General features: G+C 41.7%; 2 protein-coding genes across 25 annotated transcripts in view; one reads left to right on the top strand and one right to left on the bottom strand.

Moving 5' to 3' along the window:
* The window catches only part of SP140 (SP140 nuclear body protein), an 81,265-nt gene extending 60,597 nt beyond the window's left edge, over positions 1-20,668 (bottom strand). For 20 of the 22 annotated variants that reach the window (XM_027515646.1, XM_027515694.1, XM_027515703.1 and 17 more), the window contains exons 1-5: positions 20,571-20,668; positions 15,874-16,025; positions 5,178-5,355; positions 3,646-3,814; positions 1,308-1,391 (exon numbers count right to left, since the gene is read on the bottom strand). In XM_027515646.1, coding sequence (XP_027371447.1) covers positions 1,308-1,391; positions 3,646-3,814; positions 5,178-5,355; positions 15,874-15,905 — 463 coding nt within the window. In that variant the 5' untranslated portion in view covers positions 15,906-16,025; positions 20,571-20,668. Of the gene's footprint in view, positions 1-1,307; positions 1,392-3,645; positions 3,815-5,177; positions 5,356-15,582; positions 16,026-18,801; positions 18,926-20,570 lie in introns of all 22 variants that reach the window. The other 2 variants (XM_027515654.1, XM_027515683.1) reach the window with 2 other exon arrangements.
* The window catches only part of SP110 (SP110 nuclear body protein), a 49,655-nt gene continuing 45,930 nt past the window's right edge, over positions 20,666-24,390 (top strand). For 2 of the 3 annotated variants that reach the window (XM_027515853.1, XM_027515834.1), the window contains exons 1-2: positions 20,666-20,804; positions 22,817-22,964. In XM_027515853.1, coding sequence (XP_027371654.1) covers positions 22,827-22,964 — 138 coding nt within the window. In that variant the 5' untranslated portion in view covers positions 20,666-20,804; positions 22,817-22,826. The remainder of the gene's footprint in view (positions 20,805-22,816; positions 22,965-24,390) is intronic. The other variant, XM_027515843.1, reaches the window with a different exon arrangement.

Here is a 24,390-nt window from a genome sequence, read left to right as displayed (position 1 = left end):
AATGTTACATAAATGTATTAATGCATGTCTAAAACATGTAATCTTTGAGGTATAAATACAAATTAAAGATACATATTCATGGTATTCTGCAAAGCCATTCTGTGGTTTTTTCTTGCACTGGTCATTTCCAAGGGGAAAAAAAAAAAAAAACCCAACATTTAACAACTAATTAAATTTACTGTTGACCATTTGGCTTAAGGATGGAGACAATTTTCCTGGGTTTCAAGGGAGTTTTCACTCACTAAATCTCTAGCTACCTTCACACCTCTGTTTCTTCTCCTGAAAAATGGGAGTAACAAAACCCTTATGACAGGATTGTTATGAGAATTAAGTGAGATGCTCCTGATAAAGAAATATTTGAATTACAGTAACTTAGAAAGAAACAATAATTTTCAATTAATGTCTTAGAATGAATAACTATTAGTAATAATATGAATGAAGTGATTAAAAAGTTAGAAACCGTGCATACTGGCTACAAAATTACATATTGCATATGTGAGCATTAAGCGAGTTGATCCACGTCAATTGTTGACCGTGTGTCTACTGGTTCATGGATGTTGTGTGTTGTAACTATTGTCAGAAATTTATTACTGCCCTTGCTTCTCTTCTTTCCTTTTTACTCCTTCCCTTTTCCTTTTCTTCTTTGCTACAAAACACTATTTCCTCCACATTTTCTTCTGCATACAATTACTCCTTTTTCTCTTCCTCTCTTTTATTATGAGCGAACATTACAATAGTTCCTTCTTTGGACACATCAGTGGCTTCCTCTTTGGACTTCTCTATCTCTGTATGTTACACACTCGGTCGTGTCTGACTCTTTGCAACCCCGTGGACTCTTGCCCACCAGTCTCCTCTGTCCATGGGATTTTTCAGGCCAGAATAATGGAGTGGGTTGCCATTTCCTCCTCTGGGGATCTTGCTGACCCAGGGATCAAACCTGGGTGTCCTGCATTGGCAGGTGGATTCCTTACCATTTAAGCCACCAGAGAAGTCCAAATAATACCAAACCCTTATTCTTTCCCAGGTCCACTGAATTCCTAACTCATGGTTACTGCTATCAGTTCTTCCCCTTAATTCTGCCTCACGGTTAGTGAGACCTCTCTCAGATTTACGTTCTGCCTTCTTGGTTGTCACAGCTGCCTGGTGATATTCTTGTATTCCAAATCTGGTTGCTTTACTTGAGCCCACACACACACTGCTGCTCTGGTTTCCTCATCTCCTGCTGCACCAAGAGCTCGGTCTCCTGACCTCTGATCTCCTTCTTTCTTAGCAGATGAGAAAACAAGCTTCTGTCAAGTCAGAATTACCTTGTTCATGGTTTAATTGTGAGTTGAGCATCTCCTTTGTCTCTCCTTCATCAAGGATTTGGTAATAGAATTTGTCACGAATCGCTGAGAAGAGAAAGACAAGTAGAGATCTCAGATGGGGACCACGAGTTGCATCTCACAGCTATGCATCCAGGCACATCCTTGACTCCCACAGTTCAGGGAAAACCTCCCAGCCCTCAGGAAACCCTGGGCTTCAGTGGGTCTCTCAAGTCCTGTGAGACTTGATGTTGCCCCTGTAATCTTACAGCTGTTCCACACTGAACACACCTCTCAAGGTTTAAAAAAGAATAGATAGTGGAAAGTTGTAAACAGGGGTCAATCCCCTTTCCAAATGATCAGGAAACAATGAAAGCCAATTTAAAATAAATAATAAATGTGGAATGTGCTTTGTAAATTCTATGTGCAACTAAGACTAGGGAAGAAGCAGAAGGATTTCTTCAAGAGAAAGGTAATGTTTTTAAAGAAATAGACCTATGTTATAGAAGAAAAGCCCCAACGTCTTTAGAAGATGAAGATTTTAAAAAGAAGAGAAAAAGGAAGGAAGGAAAGAATGGAGGGAGGGAAGAAGGAAAGAAGGAAAAAAGATCTTGAGCCACGGAAGAAGATCTGGTTATAGAGACACAACACTGAAGAGAAACTCTTATTTCCCTGGGGTGGGATGGGTGGGGAGAGATCCAGGAAACAGGGAAAGACCCTGTCTGAAAGACACAGACAGGAAGCGACTATTTTATGAACGGCACAAACAGGAAGTAAACATTGCCATAGCTGTACCAGTGACCCAGGAGATGGTAACAAGCACGAGAAACCAGGCCAAGGCACCCTTACATCAAAACTGCATTTCAAGGTGACTTAGCACACATACTTGGAAAAGCAAGACTCACAAGATATGAGGAAAAAACACTCAAGAAATAGAGAAAGACACTCACAGAAGATGCTGCTAGAAGGATGGATGGCAGGAGCACACCTCACGGGGCGGGGGGTGGGGGGTCAATACCCACTGAGGGTTCAGGGCAGTAAGAGATACTTTTTCCATCTCCAGGACACCTTGACTTCATGCCCGAGCCAGCTTTGGAAGAGGACATGGGGGGCAAGTGCTGTGTGGGTGAGAGGTTTTAGAAATGTAAGGAGGCTCCAGAAGCAGGCATTTCAGTGATGGGAGTGGGGGTGTTTCTCTGACCCCTCCTACCAGCATCTTGGCTCCGGGCTGCAGATCCTAAGCTCCTGTGGACAGCTGGGCCTGGACGGTACCAGCAACAACCTCCTCTGGGGGCAGGTGGGCAGCTGCATTACACCAGGAGCTTGGCAATGGCAAGCCTGGTGGGTAGGACGTCTCAGCACAGGAAGCCCCAGAAATTAACACACGTGATGTGGGTGCTGGGGTCCAGGGAGAAGAATCCTTACAGTATTGGGAGAAGGTCAGAGCCCCTGAGATGTGGGCAGTAAAGGTAACCACCTTTCCCTTCCTACCCGTGGCCTGAGGACACCATGGTTACAAATATAGTATTAACTTGAAATTTGTGGCTTTTCTTTATTTCTTTTTTGGGCTTCGATATAGCACTGTGGAAATGAGATAGCTCTTATTTTACAAGACATAATTTTCACAAATAAACACATCCCATTCTTTATACTGACTTCTTTTACTTTATCTCTGCTCAAAAATCTTATATTACTTCTTTATTTCTCAAATAATAAATTTCAAATTCCTTAGCACAGGATGTCCAACCTTCAAAAATCCCCTGCAACTCCCCTTTCCAGAAGGGGCTTCCAAAACCTCCCGCCCACGCTCCCTTTTGTAGCCACATGGTTCTGCAAGCCTACTGTCTCTTTTTCCTGATGTAGCTTTCCCATGCTGCCCCTCCCCAATGCATGGGTAGGTGCCGGCCTTCTCCTGCAAGTTCTCCACTCTGTTAGGGGAAGAAGTTGGCATGCGACTGCCCCGAATGACACATTTTTTCCTACAAAGAAAATCGTTTTGTCTTTGAGCGTGTCTGCAAGTATTAGGGAAGGCTCCCTCCTTTCCAACAAAAGGGCATAATTCATGCCTCCCTCCAAAAAAGTAGAGACTCAAATCCTATGCTTCTCAGCTTCAAATATAGATCCTGGCTGAGCAATCATTTGCGGCATTACTGGGTTAAGGTGTCACCCCTATTACGAGTAAGCTCCATGGAGACCCAGATGATGTGTGTTTTCTTTCCCATTTTACCTGCCACTAGGTAGTCACTCAGTAAAATAACTTGCAAATATATGAAAAGTGAATGAGCGAATCAGTGAATGAAGCAGACTTGAGTCCCCAAAAGTTGTTGAAAGCTCTAATTACCGTTTTGGAAGTTATTGCAAATCTGAAGTAAATCAGGATAGGCCTTCAGGTTAACCTTGCTGAACAGGGCTTCCAGAACTGTCTTGTCAAATTTCTTCTCCAGCTCATCGAGAGCGTTATACGCCACTCTTTCCACAGGGACCAGATTTCTACAAGCTTCTTGAAAATCCTTAAAAAATATTGAATGGAGAATTATGTAGCTTTGAGTGTATGGGTTATGGGAGACTCAGATCAGAAATAAACAAATTTGTTCCCTGGTGAAGTGTTAGAATGTTACATATATTTGGACTGGTTCCCTGATAGTTCAGTTGGTAAAGAATCTGCCTGCAATGCAGGGGAGACCCCAGTTCAATTTCTAGATTGGGAAGATCCCCTGGAGAAGGAAATGGCAACCCACTCCAGTATTCTTGCCAGGAGAATCTCATGGACAGAGGAGCATGGCAGGCTACAGTCCATGGGGTCACAAGAGTCGGACACATCTTAGCAACTAAACCACCAGCACCACTGTCCACTCCAGTATTCTCGGGCTTCCCTTGTGGTTCAGCTGGTAAAAAATTCACCTACAATGCAGGAGACTTGGGTTCAATCTGTGGGTTGGGAAGATCCCCTGGAGAAGGGAACGGCTACCCACTCCAGTATCTGGCCTGGAGAATTCCATGGACTGTATAGTCCACAGGTTTGCAAAGAGTCGGACACCACTGAGCGACTTTCACTTTCGCTACATATATTTGGATGACATCTAAAATATCCTCCATTGTAAAAATAGACTCTTATTTTGTTAACCTGCCTCTTTGACACTGATGTCCATTTAAGAGAGCAATTCTGTAGAATAAAAATAACTTCAAAGTTGAAGGTGGTGTGGGGACTTTAAGAGCCTGGCCAGGACACTTCAGGAGTGGTCCTTACTGGTATTGAGCAGCCATTTTGTTGACCAGACAATAAGCACTGCCCTCGCTTCCAGGAAACCTGGCAACCACTCTCCACTCCTATGAATACGGCCAAAGGGCGAAGAAAAATCACAAAGACAAAATGATGACTTGCCCCCAGATTCCCAGGAAGGCCCAGAGCGCATTCTGCATCCAGAAATGTCTAAAGAACAACAAACTGTCAGCAAGAGACAGCAGCAAGCACCGTGTTCCGAATTCATCCTAGCGTGACACAACTTCCCTGTGAGTTCACTCACTTCAGATTCAAGCGTGTAAAAGAAGAGGGCTTTGTGATGAAATGTTGCCCAACTCACTTCTTCACTTTAATTTTGTTATTGTTATTGCATTGTGTCAGTGGATCTAAGACGCTCCCACCTGTGTCTCATTCCCATTTCCAGTGTTGCCACATTTCCATTGCCATGGCCCTCTCCCATTTACGACAGAAGAAGGAATATTGTCTGTGATGCTGCTTCTCCTATCCCCTCCTAACTGGCAGGATGGCGAAGGTCCTTGTTCAAAGGAGGCCCTTTAGCCTGTTCATTGCATTTTAAATTTGGCAGAAGATAGTGTGGGTCTGGTTATCAAGAGGGAATTCCCCTCACTTACCTGGTACATTGGCTCAGAGATGAAGCCCCGATCTCGCAGGCCCATGAGGAAAGGAAATGGCTTTAGTATGGCACCTGCGATCTCCACCTTCTTTTCTTTGAAGAGCATGAATATGAACTCATAGCAGAGCTGCTCCTCTAGGTGCTGCTCCTCCAGGTTCTGGTCCTCTGTGATCATTCTGAAAAACAAAGACATGATATGAAAGCTCAGTTCAGTTCAGTTCAGTCGCTCAGTCGTGTCCAACTCTTTGCAACCCCATGAACCGCAGCACACCAGGCCTCCCTGTCTATCACCAACTCCCGGAGTCCACCCAAACCCATGTTCATCAAGTTGGTGATGCCATCCAACCATCTCATCCTCTGTCGTCCCCTTCTCCTCCTGCCCTCAATCTTTCCCAGCATCCGGGTCTTTTCAAATGAGTCAGCTCTTTGCATCAGGTAGCCAAAGTATTGGAGTTTCAGCTTCCAATGAACACCCAGGACTGATCTCCTTTAGGATGGACTGGTTGGATCTCCTTGCAGTCCAAGGGACTCTCAAGAGTCTTCTCCAACACCACAGTTCAAAAGCATCAACTCTTTGGTGCTCAGCTTTCTTCACAGTCCAACTCTCACATCCATACATGACCACTGGAAAAACCACAGCCTTGACTAGACGGACCTTTGTTGGCAAAGTAATGTCTCTGCTTTTTAATATGCTGTCTAGGTTGGTCATAACTTTCCTTAGATTTTATTTTCTTTTTTTTATAGCTTCTGAATGCTTTATATATGAAATGGTATACTATAATGACGATTCTTTTTTCTACATGAATATTCACTGCATGTATTTTTATACAATTTTTCAAGGTTACATTCTATTTACAGTTATGACAAAATACTATCTATAATTCCCCATGTTGTACAATACATCGTTGCAGCCTATGTTACACTCAATAGTTTGTATCTCCCAGTCTTCCACTCTAAATTCCCTCTCCCCCATTTCTCCCCACTGGTAATCACTAGTTTGAGTTCTAAATCTATGAATTTGCTTCTTCTTTGTTATATTCATTAGTTGATTGTAGTTTTTAGATTCCATATGTAAGTGATATCATCCAGTATTTATCTTTCTCTGTCTGACTTACTTCACTTAGTATCCATATATGTTGTGGCAACTGGCAAAATTTCATTCATTATTTATTGCTGAGTAGTATTCCATATGGAAAAAGAAATGGCACCGCACTCCAGTATTCTTGCCTGGAGAATCCCAAGGACAGAGGAGCCTGGTGGGCTACAGTCCATGGGGTCACAAAGATCGAGTGACTAAGCACAGCACAGCACACAGTATTCCATATACATATGGAATATATATATATATATATGAAAAGAAAGTTAATATATATATATGAAAAGAAAGCTAGTCACTCAGTCATTTCCGATTCTTTGCAACTCCCATAGACTGTAGCCCACCAGACTTCTCTGTGCATGAGATTCTCCAGGCAAGAATACTGGAGTGGGTAGCCATTCCCTTCTCCACGGGATTCTTCCTGACCCAGGGATTGAAGCCGAGTTTCCTGCATTTCAGGCAGATTCTTTACCATCTGAGGCTCCAGGGAAGCCATATATATATATAAAGACAATGGCAACTAATGCTGCTAGAAGAACTGGGGTGCATATATCTTTCAAATTGGTGTTATTGCTTTATTCAGATATATACCCAAGAGTGAAATTGCTGAGTCATATTGTATTTTTAGTTTTTTGAGGAAGTTCCATATTGTTTTCTACAACGGCTGCACCAATTTACATCAGCAATATAGGAAGGCTCCCTTTTCTCTACATCCCCACCAACATGTGTTATTTGCCTTTTTGATGATAGATACTCAGTGGAGAGTCCACATGGATAAAACTATGCTCTTGTGGAAGGGCCAGAATAGATGGAATCTACTTAGAGAATAATCGAGGGTGTAGTGGAAGAACACCCTGGGCTTAAGGAAGACCTGAACCTTAAAGAGCTCACCCTGTGCTACTTACAACTACCGTAAAGAGACTTTCACCCAAACTCTCTTTGGAAAACACTGAAATTTAAAATGATAAAACTTTATAGGAATTTATAATGATATTGTGACGGTTAATTTTAAGTGTCAAACTGGAGGGATTGGGAGGATAAGACTACTATTTTACGTTAAATTGGTGAAATTTGAGTAAGCAGTTTGCCCTACATAATGTGAGCTGGGCCTCATGCAATCAGTTGAAGGCCTGAATAAAACAAAAAGACCAACCTCCTTGACTAAGAAGGAATTCTCCAGCTGACTCCTTTCAGAGACTCTGCAGGGTCTCTGGGCTGCTGGCCCATAGCAGACTTCGGACTTGCTGGCCTCCATTATTGTGTGAGACAATTCCTTATTAATAGATCTCTCTCTCTTTCCACACACACACACACACACACACACACACACATACACACAATACAGCCTATTGGTTCTGTTTCTCTGAAGAATTCTGACAAATACACATCATCAAAAAAAAGTTACAAAGAAATAAAAAATAAACTGAGATAATACTACAGAATCTACCACTGAACTGAAAGTCTTCTTAGTTAATAACAAATAGAAGAAATCTCTGGAAGGTATAAGAGAAATAAACCACTCCCATCTGTAACTGCAGAGGCAGGAATGGCATTCCACATCATAACATTAGGTCAAAGACTTTTATCTGATAAAGTTTCAATTAAATGTTGAGAATATGTCGTTCTCTTTGGTCTAATATAGAGGTGTGTATGAATATTCAAAACTAGGACAGGGTTGTTCTGTATCTTAACCTGTCTGTGGAAGTGTTATATGCACTAAGAACTATAAGAGCTCTGGATTTCAGACATAACCACATCTCTGAGAAGTAATTTTAGTACTCGAAAAGCTTTGTAATTCTGATTCTTGCTTGATAAATTGTTTCCCTTGCTGATAATTTCTTAATCCACTTCTTGGTGTTGCTAAAAGGTACATAGACTCATAGGATATTTTTTATCCCACTGTAAGAGGGTCACTGGAATTTCCCATTCTCCAAATACACATCATGATAGAAAAAAATCCATTTCTTCATTGAATTCCTTAAAAAATGAAAAAGACTTCTGGTTAAAGATAGTTGATTGAAAACAAGTGCTTTTCCTCCTCTCTCGCTAGAGAGTCCTATAAAACATTAGTAAAGGAATTAAAGTCATAATGACTAAGATAAAAGGATTAGATGGGATACTTAAACCAAAGTCTGAAAAAGTGGTCAGAACGTTCATCACTATTACTGGTGGTGGATGCTCCCAGGGGTCAGAGAGAGGCCTAGTGTGCCTTAGAGGCCCCTGGGGAGGTAGAGCAGGCAGTGAAGAAGACACAAGAATGAAAACAGAGGGGTTGTTTGAAAGGAGAAAATATAAATCAATGTGCTCCCTTACTCCTCCCTGACCCCGACATAGAACTTCTCCATCTAGGCAGGAGACTAGAGGTTCCTTCTTAAGGAAACTGCAAATGACTCAGGGAAAAAACTTCTTCGCCTTTGGCCATTTGGGATCCACCCAGAAAAGCCACAAGTTTTCAAGCCCATCTCATTAAACGGAGTCCCAAGCTAGCTTATCAGTGCCTTGCCCTTAAGAATGAACAATTATAGACCACAGCCGTTCATGGAAACCAACAGCATGAAAGGGTGGGACCAAGATGATCAGAGAGCAAAAACTACTCCAGCATAAATAGAAATGTTATAGGAAACAGAGTTTCTTTAAAAAATACACAGAAGAGATGATATTATGTCCAGGATGCCAAGAAGAAAAGACCAGAAAATAAGATAATGGGCCTGGAAATTTTAAAAGATTACTGAATTTTTTTTTTTTTTTTTTAAAGTTTAACTCAAATGATCATAAAATAAAGACAACAGAATTTTTCCAGAACATAGCTGGAAAAAAATTGTAAAGGAGAAAGGGAAAGCAAATTTGAAACATCTGACTGTCTAAAATAGTTATGCTAGTGTGTAGATTCAGAATTAAAAGGAAATGAGTAAAACATATATGCCCTGTTCAGTCATTCGTGTGTGAAATGTGAAGGAAAAATAGCTGTACCAAGGCTCAGAAAACACATCACTCGCGCGCGCTCTGTGTTGGTCACACAGTCTTCAGTGTTCAATATTCTGTGTGTGTGTGCTTAGTTGCTCAGTCGTGTCCAGCTTTTTGTGACCCCATGGACAGTAGTAGCCTGCCAGTCTCCTCTGTCCATGGAATTCTAGGCAAGATACTGGAGTGTGTTGTCACGCCCTCCTCCAGGGGATCTTCCCAACCCAGGGATCGAACCCAGGTCTCCTGCATTGCAGGCGGATTCTGTACCATCAGAGCCACCAGGGAAGCCCTCAAAGTTCTTTCCTTCTGGGCAAAGGTAGGGTTGCACCTTCTTGCCTTCTTGTGCTGATGGGTGTCACTTTGGAGAGGAATTCGGAGCCAGCACATGAGTCATGCTCACCGTACCTCAGCTTGCTGTGATGGCTGTCATTTCAGATGGTGGCTCTCCACCAGTCGGAGACAGTCCAGGATGAGGAGTCCCTGAAGCAGCCAGGGACCCGTGAGATTTTTAGAACTGTCTGTTCCAAAGGAATGTGCTGTGGTGCTTAGTCGCTCAGTCGTGTCCCATGCTTTGCAACCCTTTGGACTGTAGCCCACCAGGCTCCTTGATCCATGGGATTTTTTTCAGGCAAGAATGCTAGAGTGGGTCAGTATTTCCTCTTCTACGGGATCTTCCCAACCCAGGGATCGAACCTGCATCTCCTATGGCTCTTGTGTTGCAGGCGGATTCTTTACCCGCTAAGCCACTGGGGAAGCTCATTACAATACAATAATCTACTCCAATCTTACTGACACATGGTCTGGGACAAATTATTTGCTGATGTTTATAATAAGAGAATCAGGAAATCAATACCAGCAAGTTCTGTTATACAAGAAGTGGAAGGCATTACTAAAAACAGCTAAAATACTAATGTCTAAAAACTGTAAATTTCATTTGAAAACAGAAAGTACATCTCAAAATTATTTTACAACAGTAATTCTCAAAGTGTGATCTGGGGACCCTGGGGATTTTGTGCAAAACCCTTTCAGGTGTCATCAAAGCCAAAACTATTTTCATATAAGATGTTATTTACCCTTTTTTCTCTCATCCTCTTACAAATGTATAGTAAATTTTTCCAGAGAATACATGGCCAGTGGTATCACAAGAGATTGAATGAAGAAGCAGATAGGAGAATCAAGCTGTTCTCTACAGAATCAGCTATTAGATTTGCAAAAATGTGAACATCGCTAATCTCACCAGTTTATTTTAGAAGACATAGTTATTTTTCATAAAATATGTCATTTATGTTAGCAAGTAATGAGTTCTCACCATCATTATTATTATTAAATGAATGAGTAAATAAATATATTTAATTGTCCAAAGTTCTACTTTCTCATACAGTAAATATTAATAGGTATAATCTACATGAGCAAAAGCTAATTCTTTGGAATTCCTAATAATATTTCAGAATATAGAGGGTTCAAAAACAAAAAAAATTTCAGAAGACCTATTCTAGAAAGAGAGGATATATATTGCATATAGTAATAAACGCAGTAAACTTACACTAAACTTAGAGTAAACTTAATAAAAAACTTCAGAGTATATTAAAAATTTTAACAAACCAAATATGGGCAAGTTAAAAAACTGTGTTAAATTATTTATTTCAAAGACACTAAACTCAAATGGGCTGGCTTCACATTTGATGTGTTGAATTAGAGAAACATATACTTGAGAATTAATTAGAAATCATAAGGGTAACAAATAGAATGAAAATGAGACTATAAATCTTACAAAAGATAAAAGTAAAGAAAACATACAGTGTTTCTTAAATGGAGAAAAATGGAGAAGCATTAGATATTAAAAGTTCCCTCAAAATTTATAAGCAAGAAGATATGCGTCATTTTATGTAGATGAAATTTTCATCTGTCAAAGATACAATTTAGCTGTGATACAACTACCAAAGATACAACAACAACAAAGTGACATTAAAAATGTTAAAAGTAAAAAAATGGGCAAGTGACTAATAGTAAAGAATTGCAAACAAGACAGAGAGCAAAATTCACAATATCTGTATTTTAATAACATTTAAGACTACCAATGGGCAAATCTTTCAAGGTTGTTAAAAATTTTTACTTTAAATTTTCAACTCCACAAGTGTATTTTAAAAGATATATGGGATATAAGTTTTTAAAATTGCAAAATATATGTATTAATAACTTGGTCATAAACACAAGAGCATACCAAATATTGGGCCCTGAATTGATCTAAATAAATAATAATAAGGAGATATTAAATAGGTTGCATGTTCTGGCTATAAGATAATATTACAATAGAACCAAAATTTTAATATAAAAGTTTTAAGGAAAAAAATCTAAGTTGTAGTGGTTTTAAAAGTTCAATTTTTGGTTTCAGTTCTAACAATGCAAAGACCTAAGAAGTCATCACTGACATCCTTACAAAAAGAAAAAAGCTAAACAACCTGAATATCAATGCATTTCATGTACACACAGGAAAACTGAAGTGATAGGGCAAACTGTCACCCCCAAAACTGATTGATAGACAAATCCAGGGAATTACAGATGAAATCAGCTATCTGGAATAGAAGCCACTTAGAGTCATAGACCACAGAAACACTTAAATGGTAAGTTTAAATGGAGACTGAATGTGGATTTACATGAGAATGAGAAACTCCTGGGGACCCAGGGGAAGGGCAATTACCTCAAAATCCAGCTCCTTCTAGGCTTCTATATCATTTAATGGAGTGAGGAAAGAGAAAATATCTAAGAAGTCGTTCTGAAAATTACAGTCTAGGAACACAGTTCCTCTACAAGATTGGAATTTAATCATAAGACTAAAGAATGTTTTCTCTGTACCTTACCTCTTCATCAAGAGGGCTCCAGTATAATAATAAGTGAGGATTATACCAGACCACCTGATCTGCCTCTTGAGAAATTTGTATGCAGGTCAGGAAGCAACAGTTAGAACTGGACATGGAACAACAGAATGGTTCCAAATAGGAAAAGGAGTTCATCAAGGCTGTATATTGTCACCCTGTTTATTTAACTTATATGCAGAGTACATCATGAGAAACACTGGACTGGAAGAAACACAAGCTGGAATCAAGATTGCCGGGAGAAATATCAATAACCTCAGATATGCAGATGACACCACCCTCATGGCAGAAAGTGAAGAGGAACTCAAAAGCCTCTTGATGAAAGTGAAAGTGGAGAGTGAAAAAGTTGGCTTAAAGCTGAACATTCAGAAAACGAAGATCATGGCATCCGGTCCCACCACTTCATGGGAAATAGATGGGGAAACAGTGGAAACAGTGTCAGACTTTATTTTTCTGGGCTCCAAAATCACTGCAGATGGTGACTGCAGCCATGAAATTAAAAGATGCTTACTCCTTGGAAGGAAAGCTATGACCAACCTAGATAGCATATTAAAAAGCAGAGACATTACTTTGCCAACAAAGGTCCATCTAGTCAAGGCTATGGTTTTTCCTGTGGTCATGTATGGATGTGAGAGTTGGACTGTGAAGAAGGCTGAGCACCAAAGAATTGATGCTTTTGAACTGTGGTGTTGGAGAAGACTCTTGAGAGTCCCTTGGACTGCAAGGAGATCAGCCATTCTGAAGGAGATCAGCCCTGGGATTTCTTTGGAAGGAATGATGCTAAAGCTGAAACTCTAGTACTTTGGCCACCTCATGCAAAGAGTTGACTCATTGGAAAAGACTCTGATGCTGGGAGGGATTGGGGGCAAGAGGAGAAGGGGACAACAGAGGATGAGATGGCTGGATGGCATCACTGACTCGATGGACGTGAGTCTGAGTGAACTCTGGGAGTTGGTGATGGACAGGGAGGGCTGGCGTGCTGCAATTCATGGGGTTGCAAAGACTCGGACACGACTGAGCGACTGATCTGATCTGATAGCTGAAAGAGCTGAAAGGCTCTATTTAATAAATTCTTAGGGAAATACAAAGAAAATAGGAGAGACAAAATATGTTAATGTATAGCACCAAACAAGAAGCAATATAGCTTAATTCAGAGTAGATACGGTTAGTTGTAAATATATATTGCAAACTCTAGGGAAACCAATAAAATGTTCTAAAAGAAGTATATTTGACGGACTAAGAGAGAAGAGAAAATAAAATCACAAAATGCTCTATAAAATGTTCAATTAAACAAACAGGCAGAAAAAGAAAGGGGAAAAAATGGAAGCAAATAAGCACAATGAATAAAAAACAGTTACAAACATGATAGATTTTAATCCAACCACAGGAATAATCACTTTAAATATAAATGGTCTAAATACACCAATTAAAAGACAGAGATTGACAGAGTGAAAAAGTAACACCCAACTATATATTGTCTTTGAGAAAGGAATCTTAAACATAAAACACAGATGGGTTAAAAGTGAAGGGATGAAGAAGTGCCATGCCAGCATTAATCCCAGGAAAGTGGTATTAGCTATACTAATTTCAGAGAAAACCTCAAGTAAGGAAAATTTCAGAGACAAAGGGAAGTATTGTATAAAGAGAAAATTTCTCCAAGAAGAGTTAGTAATCCTTAATGTGTATGCAACTCATCTAAGTAGCATCAAAATACGAGACAAAATTTGATAGAACTACAAGAAGAAATAGACAAATCCACTTCTGTTGTTGGAGAGTTCAATTCCCCTCTTTTAGTAATTGATAGAACAAGGAGGCAGAAAGTAAGTAAAAATATAGTTGACCTGAACAGCACCACCAATCTGATTTACTTGACACTTAAAGACTATTTATTCTACAGTGACAAAATATACACACCACTCATGCTCACCTGAAATATTTACTAAAAGGCACCACATTCTGAGCTGTAAAACTTATCTTAACAAATTAAAAGGAAAATAAATCAGAAAAAATTATATTCTCAGACAGCAATAAAAGTAGAAATAACCTGTAGAAAATATAAAAGTAGAAATATACCTGTGTATTTTGAAAATTCCAGAATACTTAAAGACAAAACAGCCTATTTCTAGAATTAAAGAAGTCTCCAGGGAAATTTAAAATTATTTAGAACAAAATTAAAATGAAAACACACTTTCACAAAAGTTACAGAATGCAGCACAAAGGTGCTTAGAGAAACATGTGTGGTGTTAAAATGCATATTAGAAGAAAGATCTAAATCAATAACACAAGCTTCCATCTGAAGAAACTAGAGAAAAAGGAGAAATTTAAGCCTACGTCAAGCAGAAGAAATCATAAAAATCAGGTAATAATTAATAACACTGAAACAGGAAAGCAGAAAAAAACCAATGAAACCAGAAGCTAATTTTTTTAAATTGATAAACTTCTATCTAGACTAATAAAGAAAATGATGGCAGAAATTACCAATATCAAAAACAAAACAGGGCTCATCACTATTAACCCTGTGAACATTGAAAGGATAGTAAAGAAATAATACTACAGATTACGCTGTCCCTACAAATTTGATAAAATGGGCAAACCTTGAAACAAACTGCCGAAGCTCACACAAACAGATAGCTCATCTGAACAGGTCTGTATCTATTAAAGGAACTGAATCAATAAATAATAGCCTTCCAAAAAAGAAAGCACCAGGCCCAGATGGTATCACTAGTGAATTCTACCAAACCACTTCAACTATAACCTCTTCCAGAAAATAGAAGCAGATGTACCCCCTCCTAGCTCATTCTGTGAGATCAGCATTACCCCACCTCAGAGCTTTTCTTTTCCTGCCTGGAAGCCAAAGGCTAGTTGGACTTCAAGCTCCACTGGCTCATTCTCCCATCTCTCAGGAGCAAGTGGGAGCAGGGATGCAGTCAGCCTCCAGGAGAAAGGGCGCTGGGCACTAAGGACCTGGCAGGCTGCACCACAGCAGGTAGAAATGCTGGGGCCCAGCTAGTGCCAGAAATAGCCCCCAGCTTGGCAGCCCAGGTTAGAGGAGTTATGATACACTTTTACATTGCTGAAATTGTTTACCACTAAAAGTAGATTGATGGTTGACAATAAGTCTTCTCTTTTTCAAAGACAATTTCCCTCTTTCTCTAGCCCGATGTGTAAAACCTCCCAGAATAGAAAAGACAGCTGCTCCCTCCCTGCCTGTTTGCATTCATTCGTGTTGAGCCCCATCTACTTTCAGTTCCTCCTAGCGAGTTCCTGAGTTGACTCTCAGACTCAGGGCTCTGACAAAACTGGGACCCCTCACCACCCAGAAACCGCGCAACATTTTTAACAACAGTTGGGCCATCAATTTGGATGTTAATTTTTCTAAAAAGATGCTTCCTGGACAGAATTGTCTTTGGAGGTAGGGATGGAGAAGGCACTGGGGGGAATGAGAGGGCTCAGAGGGCACGAGGACTCACCCAACCTTGCTGCAAGCCTCCGAGGGGCCGGGGAGTTCCAACAGGGCCCACCCAGCTTCATGGCAGTTACAGGGAAATAAGAAGGGGGCATCAGTCAAGGTGTCCTTCAGCTTTCCCCACGGCTAATCCACCGCCATTTGTGAAATCGCCTCCACTCATTAACTGATTGATTTGTCATCTCATTCTGTTTATGCCTCAGGCTGAGACCGGGTAGGCAGAAACAACGAGCACGGGCGCCAGGACATGCTCTCTCCTTAGGAGAGGCGCAGGACACAGGAGGCCAGGACTAACCTGCAGTTAGAGGGGCTGCCTGCACTTGCCATCTTCTTCTTAGACCATGGAGCCAGCCCCAGATCACTCTTGCTTAGATTTTCATTGCCTCTGTCCTTTCCCGGAGCTGTGACGAGAAAGTCTGCCCATCTATCAGCCCCTGGGTTCGGCACCTAAAGGATAAAAGCAAAGTGAAACAGCTGAACTGGGTGCCTTCAACACGCTGGTCTTTCCTCCTCCCAGTCTCAGCCCCCAGGGAGGAGGAACAGAGCACCCACAGAAGAGAGGGAACGCCTCGCTCCTGCAAAGAGGAGAGGGCAGGAAGACTCCTTGAACTCAAACAGATCAGACGCGTTTTGAGGTGAAGTGGCACAGTGCTGACTAGGAGGAAGAAACCACGTTTGCTCCTGCCCCCTGCCAAGGTGGCTGTGAGAAGCAAAAAAAGGAAAGTCAGACATTTCAGATTTTCTCATACGCCATACGCCCATGGGCTGACCCGGCACAGTCGTGAGCCTGGATTGGATGAATCAGACCCAGTATTCAGATCCAATATTCAGACCCAGGACTGGAGAGAACCGAAATGCTGGAGAAAATATTCTTCAAAATTTCTGGAAAGCAGCCAGAGGCCAAAAAGATCTCTCCCAACTCCTGCAACCAGAAGGAAGAGCTAAGTTTGGGCAGAGAAGCCTGATGTGCAATTCTAAGTTTTCTTGAATCTATGGGCACTTTTCAAATGCAGCCAGGAGTGCTTAGGAAAAAAATTGAGCTTCAACTAGTCTCTGAAATCTCAAAGTGACAGGCTTTTCATTGGATGGGAGCAGGGTTTAGCACTAAGACTCCCTACATCTTAAAGGACAAAGTGATGATGCTAGCAACAAGTGTGTTACATTTATGTTTGTACATCATTTTTTCATTTATAGCCAGCTCTCATTTTGTAAAGGATTTGGAGCAACTTTGGAAAAGTTTGATGGAGCTAGTGGTAAAGAACCCACCTGCCAATGCAGGAGACATAAGAGAAGCTGGTTCCATCCCTGGGTCTGGAAGCTGATTCCATCCCTGGGTCTGGAGGAGGGCATGGCAACCCACTCCAGTTATTCTTGCCTGGAGAATCTCACAGACAGAGGAGCCCAACAGGGTCTCAAAGAGTCAGACAGGATTGAAGCGACTTAACAGGCACTCAGGAAAAGCACACTACATCAGCGTAAAGTTGAAAGATAAAGGAACAGGGGCAAAGCACAGATAAATAAGTAAAACCAGACGAATAGAAATCCAGGCAGGACAATGGGGCAAAGATAGAGGTGAATGGCAGTCAAGGTGTCTGTAGATTCCAGGGTCTTGGTGAGAGTCATGGGCCAAAGTAGGTGAGAACTGGGGACCTCCAAGTAGTGTTTCCGAAGTATGTCTCACTGAATCCCAGTGCTTCTGGCTCACTATAGGTATGCTCGAAAATCTGCATAAATATGTTTTCCAAGTATGGGGGCAGAAGATTTCTACCTCTCTACCCTCGTCTGTTCTCTTTCCCCCAATCAGGTGCCAGGACGTGATGAGCCCAGTGGGCAGGGTCTGTGTGCCTACCAGGTGCTGACATACCTGGGACTGCCCACCTCTCTCTCTCCCTCACTTTGTTGGCAAAGAGGCTAGTAAACCCTGCCTCTGTCGGGCATCGTTGTCCTTGGTTTTTGAACTCCACTGAACACAGTGGCCCCAATAAAGTCGGACACAGACTAGACCAGCTGGCATAAATATGCCGCCTTTTTTGCTTATAAGCACAGGGTCTTTGGTGTTCCTCAGCTGATGGTAGTAAGATTAGGGATTAGGGGGTATTTATGCCAAATTTACAAGAAAATTTAACTTGGCAATATTCTGCATTAGCCAGATAATGATAGGAACTTTAGCTTCTGTTTTCCCACTGCCAGTTTTCCTCTGTGTTCACTAGGGAATCAGTGTCTCTAGGATAAGATCAGGGATGTCTGGTGCAAGCCCACTGATGACCATCAGATGGTCCCTGGCTCATAATGGAGGGGTAGCGTTGTCTCCTTCTTCTTCCATATGACCTGGGGGATGAGGAGATTCTGACCTGCCTCCTTGCTCTTTTCTCCCACCCAGACTTAGGTCAAGTAGGTGATAATCTTTGAAAGCAAGTTAATACTTTCTTTCTCCCTGAAAAAATGTCTCTCCGTTTTGTTAAGTGTGCTAAGATCTGACATTTAGAATAGATGTGTGAATTGCAGAGTCCTGATCACAATCCAATGTTATTAGTTAATTTGCTATTAACTTACTGACGTCTACTCATCTTTGAACACTATTGGTTTATTTATTTATGTTTTTTTTTAAATTATTTATTTATGTCTAATTAGGTCAGATAACCCATCTCAGATTGATGACATTTCTGTGAAGATCTGTTGCCCACAATTCACTCTCTGCTACCAGCTTTTTGGGTGTCTCAGTGGTAAAGAATCTGACTGTCAAGCAGGAGACATGGGTTTGATCCCTGGATCAGGAGGATCCCCTGAAGTAAGAAATGGCAACCCACTCCAGTATTCTTGCCTGGGAAACCCCATGTACAGAGGAATCTGGTGGACTATAGTCTATGGGTTCAAAAAAGAGTCAGACATGACTTGGCAACTCAAAAGCAACAACCAACTTTTTAATTAGTTGGGATGTGGGGGTACAATTAACCAAAACTGACTCAGACTAACTCAGGCAGAAAATCAATTTCTTAGAAGTATATTGGGTAGCTCAAAGAATTTATAAGAAGGCTGGAGGACTGGAATAAGAAAATAGGCAGTCTAGGCAGTAAGATCCCCAGCCCAGGCCATGTATGTGGCCACTGATTTGACAAATATATTCTTTCCATTCTGATTAAAAAGGGGGATCAGAAACTTTTTATTCTCACAGGACAGATAAGATTATTCATTCACAGCTTTTCTTGAAGTTATATTAACTCACCTGTCCTTTGTTATAACACAGTCAAAACAGATCTGGATCACCTGGGCCTCTTAAAGAACATTACACAGATCGATTATCTTGGTGACATGGTGGTGATCAGATAGGATGAGGTGGGGCCACACACCTAAAGAGGAAAAAAATTACTGGCCCTTCAACAACAAGGATGAATCTCAAAAGCACTGTGATTCAAAAGAAGCCAGACACACAAAGGTGCATACTGGGTGTTTCCATTTATGTAAAACTTTAATACAAGCAGAACAAATCTATAGTCAATAGAAAAAGTAGATCAGTGATTACCTGATGCTGGGGTCGGAGAGGAGGGAACTTTCTGGGGTGATAGGCTTGGTCTGTATCTTAATTGTGGTTGTAACTCTATTTGTAAACACTCATCATATGCACACCAACAATGGATGTATTTTACACCTCAATAAAATTGAGCTCTTGCCCATGTAGGTTAACCTTGGTTTCAAGGATTCTTAGACCTTAGAACTGTGTTTCCCATTTGTTTTGTTTTCTTTTTTCTGAGGGATAGGACACCATATGTGTCCTGGTAGGGGAACCCATGGACTGAATACATTTGAGCATCAGTGATTTCAGTTCAGTTCAGTTCAGTTCAGTCGCTCAGTCGTGTCCAACTCTTTGCGACCCCATGAACCGCAGCACACCAGGCCTCCCTGTCCATCACCAACTCCCCAAGTTTACTCAAACTCATGTCCATTGAGTCAGTGATGCCATCCAACCATCTCATCCTCTGTCATCCCTTCTCCTCCCGCCTTCAATTTTTCCCAGCATCAAGGTCTTTTCAAATGAGTCAGCTCTTTGCATCAGGTGGCCAAAGTATTGGGGTTTCAGCTTCAACATCAGCGCTTCCAATGAACACCCAGGACTGATTTCCTTTAGGATGGACTGGTTGAATCTCCTTGCAGTCCAAGGGACTCTCAAGAGTCTTCTCTAACACCATAATTCAAAAGCATCAATTCTTCAGTGCTCAGCTTTCTTTATAGTCCAACTCTTACATCCATACATGACTACTGGAAAAATTATAGCCTTGACTAGATGGACCTTTGTTGGCAAAGTAATGTCTCTGCTTTTTAATATGCTGTCTAGGTTGGTCATAACTTTTCTCCCAAGGAGTAAGCAGTGATTTAAAGAAAGTTAAACAGATTCCCACATTAAAGGATTTCTCACAGACCCTACACAACATTGCATATTAGAAATCTTTAACGGGCTGTACAGAGCGGGCATTCCCTGCCTCCCTGGAGGCATCTCCTGGCCCCGACTCTGCCCTAGATCTGGGTTACACACGCTCTCAGCTCCCACCTGCCAGCCTGTTCAAAGACACTTTGGTGCCTGGAGGTCTGCCTGCCACCGCATGATTTCAGTTCATGTTCAGGCTGCCTTTGATTTCAATTTTCTTAGGTAGTAATTTTATCCTGACAAAGTACAGGCATTTCTGAGTCACCTCACCTCTGCTTTGTTTCTTTCCCTTAAATTTGATAATCTCTAGTAAATTTATTCAGTTGTGTCACGATCACCACAATTCAGTTTGGGTACATCTTCATTACTCCAAAAAGTATAGAAGGAAGAGGAGTCCTGGGGAAATATAGAGGTGGGTAGGGAGGCAAACAGACGGCAGATTCCCAGTTCCTGGGGACCCTGGGGCTGACCCCTGGGCCTCCTCCCCTCTGTACCCGCCTCCCAGGATGGTACCGATAAGCAGCAATCCTCGCAATCCCCCTCCCCAGCCCCGACATGCCCGGGAATCTCACCTGTTTCCGGAGGTAGAGGGAGGCTGCGGACACCGAGGCAGCTCCGCAGGATCGGCCCGAGTACTTTCACTTTCCTTTCCTGGAAGCCAGGCCCTCCTCGTGTGTAGCAAAGCAGAGACTTCCTGTTTTGCCGACTGGTATCTCTCTGCCCTTTTCTCAGTCTCCCAGGAGCCACCCCAGACCAGCCCCTGGATCTGGAAGGGGGCACGAACACGTAGCCATCTCAGCATCCAGGTGGGTTTTTGTCTAGTCTGCTTTATTCACTTTGGGTGATTGGCTTTTACCGTTCATGTCCTGGCAGCAGCTGCAGCTGCTGCATAAAACTAAACAATTTCAACTGTGACTCTTTCTTTGTAAAATAGTATTTTCCAAAGAGTCAGAGAGGGGACTGTAGGGTTTAAGAGGAGACAGTTAAAAAGAAGACAAATGATGAGGGGAAGCAAACACAGCTCAGTCCTTTATTCCCTAAATTCTAGTTTGTTTTTGTGGTTGGAACTCAAGTTTTGCTCTTCATTGTCCATGAAGGGTGATCCTGCACTCTGCCCCCAACGGGCAGCTCATTCATTATTCACAAGCGACCAGAAGTAGCTGGGAAGCAAGTGGGAAAGAGAAACTCAAGAGAGGATATTTCATTTCTGCTCTAGTGTATTGACTTTTCAATACTTTTTCTTGAAGCACATTCATGATTATTTTCTTGAAATAAATTCCCAGGAATGGAATTTAGGACTCAAGGGGGTATATATTTTAGGGTATTTGGTACTGGTTACTAAATTAATCTCCAGAATGTTGGGACCTGTTTGTATCTGGACCAGGAGTGTCTGTGATTATTGCTTTTATTTGTATCTTGACCAACTTGACAGGCAAAACTTACAAAGTTGTCTTTGCTCACACGGCTCTGATTACTATAGAGTTACCATGTTTTTTACATATTTATTGTGCATTAGACTCAGTTGTCTGTATATGTCTTTTGTCTTGTTTTTCCCTTACTGGATGTTTGTCTTTGCTCATTCATTTTTAAGACCCTTTTACATAATATGCACATGAATACTCATCTATGAGATGCCTGCCATATCTTGCACTAGTGAGAAATGGGACCTTGGTCAGATGAGTTCTGCTTGGCCACCAAATACTTTATGCTAGTTATTTAACCTCTCTGTGCCTCAAGTGCTTCCTTGGCAATCACAACAGATGAAGAGTGAGGAATATGATGGATGTTCTGTTCTGAATGATGTGGTATAGTTAGTCATTCAGGCCCCCTTCCTCGTCCTAGCAAGTGGTCGTTCTGGTGCTTTCTGGCTCTGTGCTGATCTTTGCCATATCCTTCCCCTACGCAGATGGTGAACAGTTAGTTAGTTCCTTTCCCACTGGTTCTCTATCTTCTAGGATTTCTTCACATTATCCTGATAGCATCTTCTCTTATTTTCTAGTACTGTTGTGATGATTGTTTTTTGCAACATATATTTTTTTTCTGTTAAACTTAACATATTTGGGAATGAGGAGAAAGCGACAGAGGAGCTCAATCTGCCACTAGGATTAAATACCTAGAAAATCATTGTGCAGGCATGCTCAGTCGTGTCCAACTCTGCAAACCCATGGACTACAACCCACCAGGCTCCTCTATCCATGGAATTTTCCAGGCAAGAATACTGGAGTGGGTTGCCATTTCCTACTCCAGGGGATCTTCCCGACCCAGGGATTGAACTTGAATCTCCTGTGTCTCCATAATTACAGTTCAATTTTCTCTTCGATACAAAGTTGGAAAAAAAGATCTGTGTTCATTTTGTGTTTTTTTTTTTTTAATCTCTAGGTGATTGAATTTTTTGTTACTGCTTCCCTTTTCTCAACAATTTGTCAAGAATATCAAAGCTGCATTTTCTTCCTATTGTAACTTATTGATATTTTGCATGGCCTATAAATGGTCAACTATTGTGATGTCCCACGGCCATGTCTGTTCTGAGATGTGAAATGGACACAGGAAGCACTCGGTACATAGTGGCTCTGTTTATTACCAGCTGCCCCTTCGGGATTCCTGCGTCACATTGTGGGTCACCTTGCCCTCTGTGTTGCTGAGCACTGTCACTGCTTCCTAAGCCCATGAGTCTTTTCAGCAGAGGTGGCTTTGTGGACCGCTAAAGGATGCCTTTGGGACCAGAATGCCTGTCTCCAGATGCCTGTGCAACACAGAGAGTGGCTCCCCTAACTCTGCAAAATCTTTACTCTCCTTTCTTCTTGTGCCCCTTTTGTAGGAGAGACACCATGACCAGGGCCTTGGAAAAGGCTCTTCTTCAGCATTTTATACAACAGAAGCTGGAGATCGCTTATGCCATCAACAAGCCATTTCCCTTCTTCGAAGGCCTCCGAGACAACTTCTTCATCACTGAGAGACTGTACAGGGTGAGTCACTTGGTGCTTTGCCATGGCAACCCACCCCGACCAAGAACGCCCGACCACCGAGGTCTCAAACCACAACACTCCAGAGCTTCTAGATTTGAAAGTTCCAGACTAAAATGGTCGTTACCAGGGAGAGAAGGTGTCCAAGGTAGGGGACTTCAAACTCAGTTCAGTTCAGTTGCTGAGTCGTGTCCGACTCTTTGCGACCCCATGAATTGCAGCACGCCAGGCCTTGTCCATCACCAACTCCCAGAGCCTTCTTCACAGTCCAACTCTCACATCCATACATGACCACTGGAAAAACCATAGCCTTGACTAGATGGACCTTTGTTGGCAAAGTAATGTCTCTGCTTTTGAATATGCTATCTAGGTTGGTCATAACTTTCCTTCCAAGGAGTAAGCGTCTTTTAATTTCATGGCTGCAGTCACCATCTGCAGTGATTTTGGAGCCCCCAAAAATAAAGTCTGACACTGTTTCCACTGTTTCATCATCTATTTCCCATGAAGTGATGGGACCAGATGCCATGATCTTCGTTTTCTGAATGTTGAGTTTTAAGCCAACTTTTTCACTCTACTCTTTCACCTTCATCAAGACGCTTTTGAGTTCCTCTTCACTTTCTGCCATAAGGGTGGTGTCATCTGCATATCTGAGGTTATTGATATTTCTCCTGGCAATCTTGATTCCAGCTTGTGCTTCTTCCAGCCCAGCGTTTCTCATGATGTACTCTGCATATAAGTTAAATAAGCAGAGTGACAATATACAGCCTTGACATGCTCCTTTTCCTATTTGGAACCAGTCTGTTGTTCCATGTCCAGTTCTAACTGTTGCTTCCTGACCTGTATACAAATTTCTCAAGAGGCAGGTCAGGTGGTCTGGAATTCCCATCTCTTTCAGAATTTTCCACAGTTTATTTTGATCCACACAGTCAAAGGCTTTGGCATAGTCAATAAAGCAGAAATAGATGTTTTTCTGGAACTCTCTTGCTTTTTCCATGATCCAGTGGAGGCTGGCAATTTGATCTCTGGTTCCTCTGCCTGTTCTAAAACCAGCTTGAACAACTGGAAGTTCACGGTTCATGTATTGCTGAAGCCTGGCTTGGAGAATTTTGAGCATTACTTTACTAGCGTGTGAGATGAGTGCAATTGTGTGGTAGTTTGAGCATTCTTTGGCATTGCCTTTCTTTGGGATTGGAATAAAACTGACCTTTTCCAGTCCTGCGGCCACTGCTGAGTTTTCCAAATTTGCTGGCATATTGAGTGCAGCACTTCCACAGCATCATCTTTCAGGACTTGAAATAGCTCAACTGGAATTCCATCACCTCCACTAGCTTTGTTCCTAGTGATGCTTTCTAAGGCCCACTTGATTTCACATTCCAGGATGTCTGGCTCTAGGTCAGTGATCACATCATCATGATTATCTGGGTCATGA

Source organism: Bos indicus x Bos taurus, chromosome 2, assembly GCF_003369695.1.
Source record: "Bos indicus x Bos taurus breed Angus x Brahman F1 hybrid chromosome 2, Bos_hybrid_MaternalHap_v2.0, whole genome shotgun sequence".
Lineage (NCBI taxonomy): Eukaryota > Metazoa > Chordata > Mammalia > Artiodactyla > Bovidae > Bos > Bos indicus x Bos taurus.
This window is presented reverse-complemented; position numbering and strand designations above follow the sequence as displayed.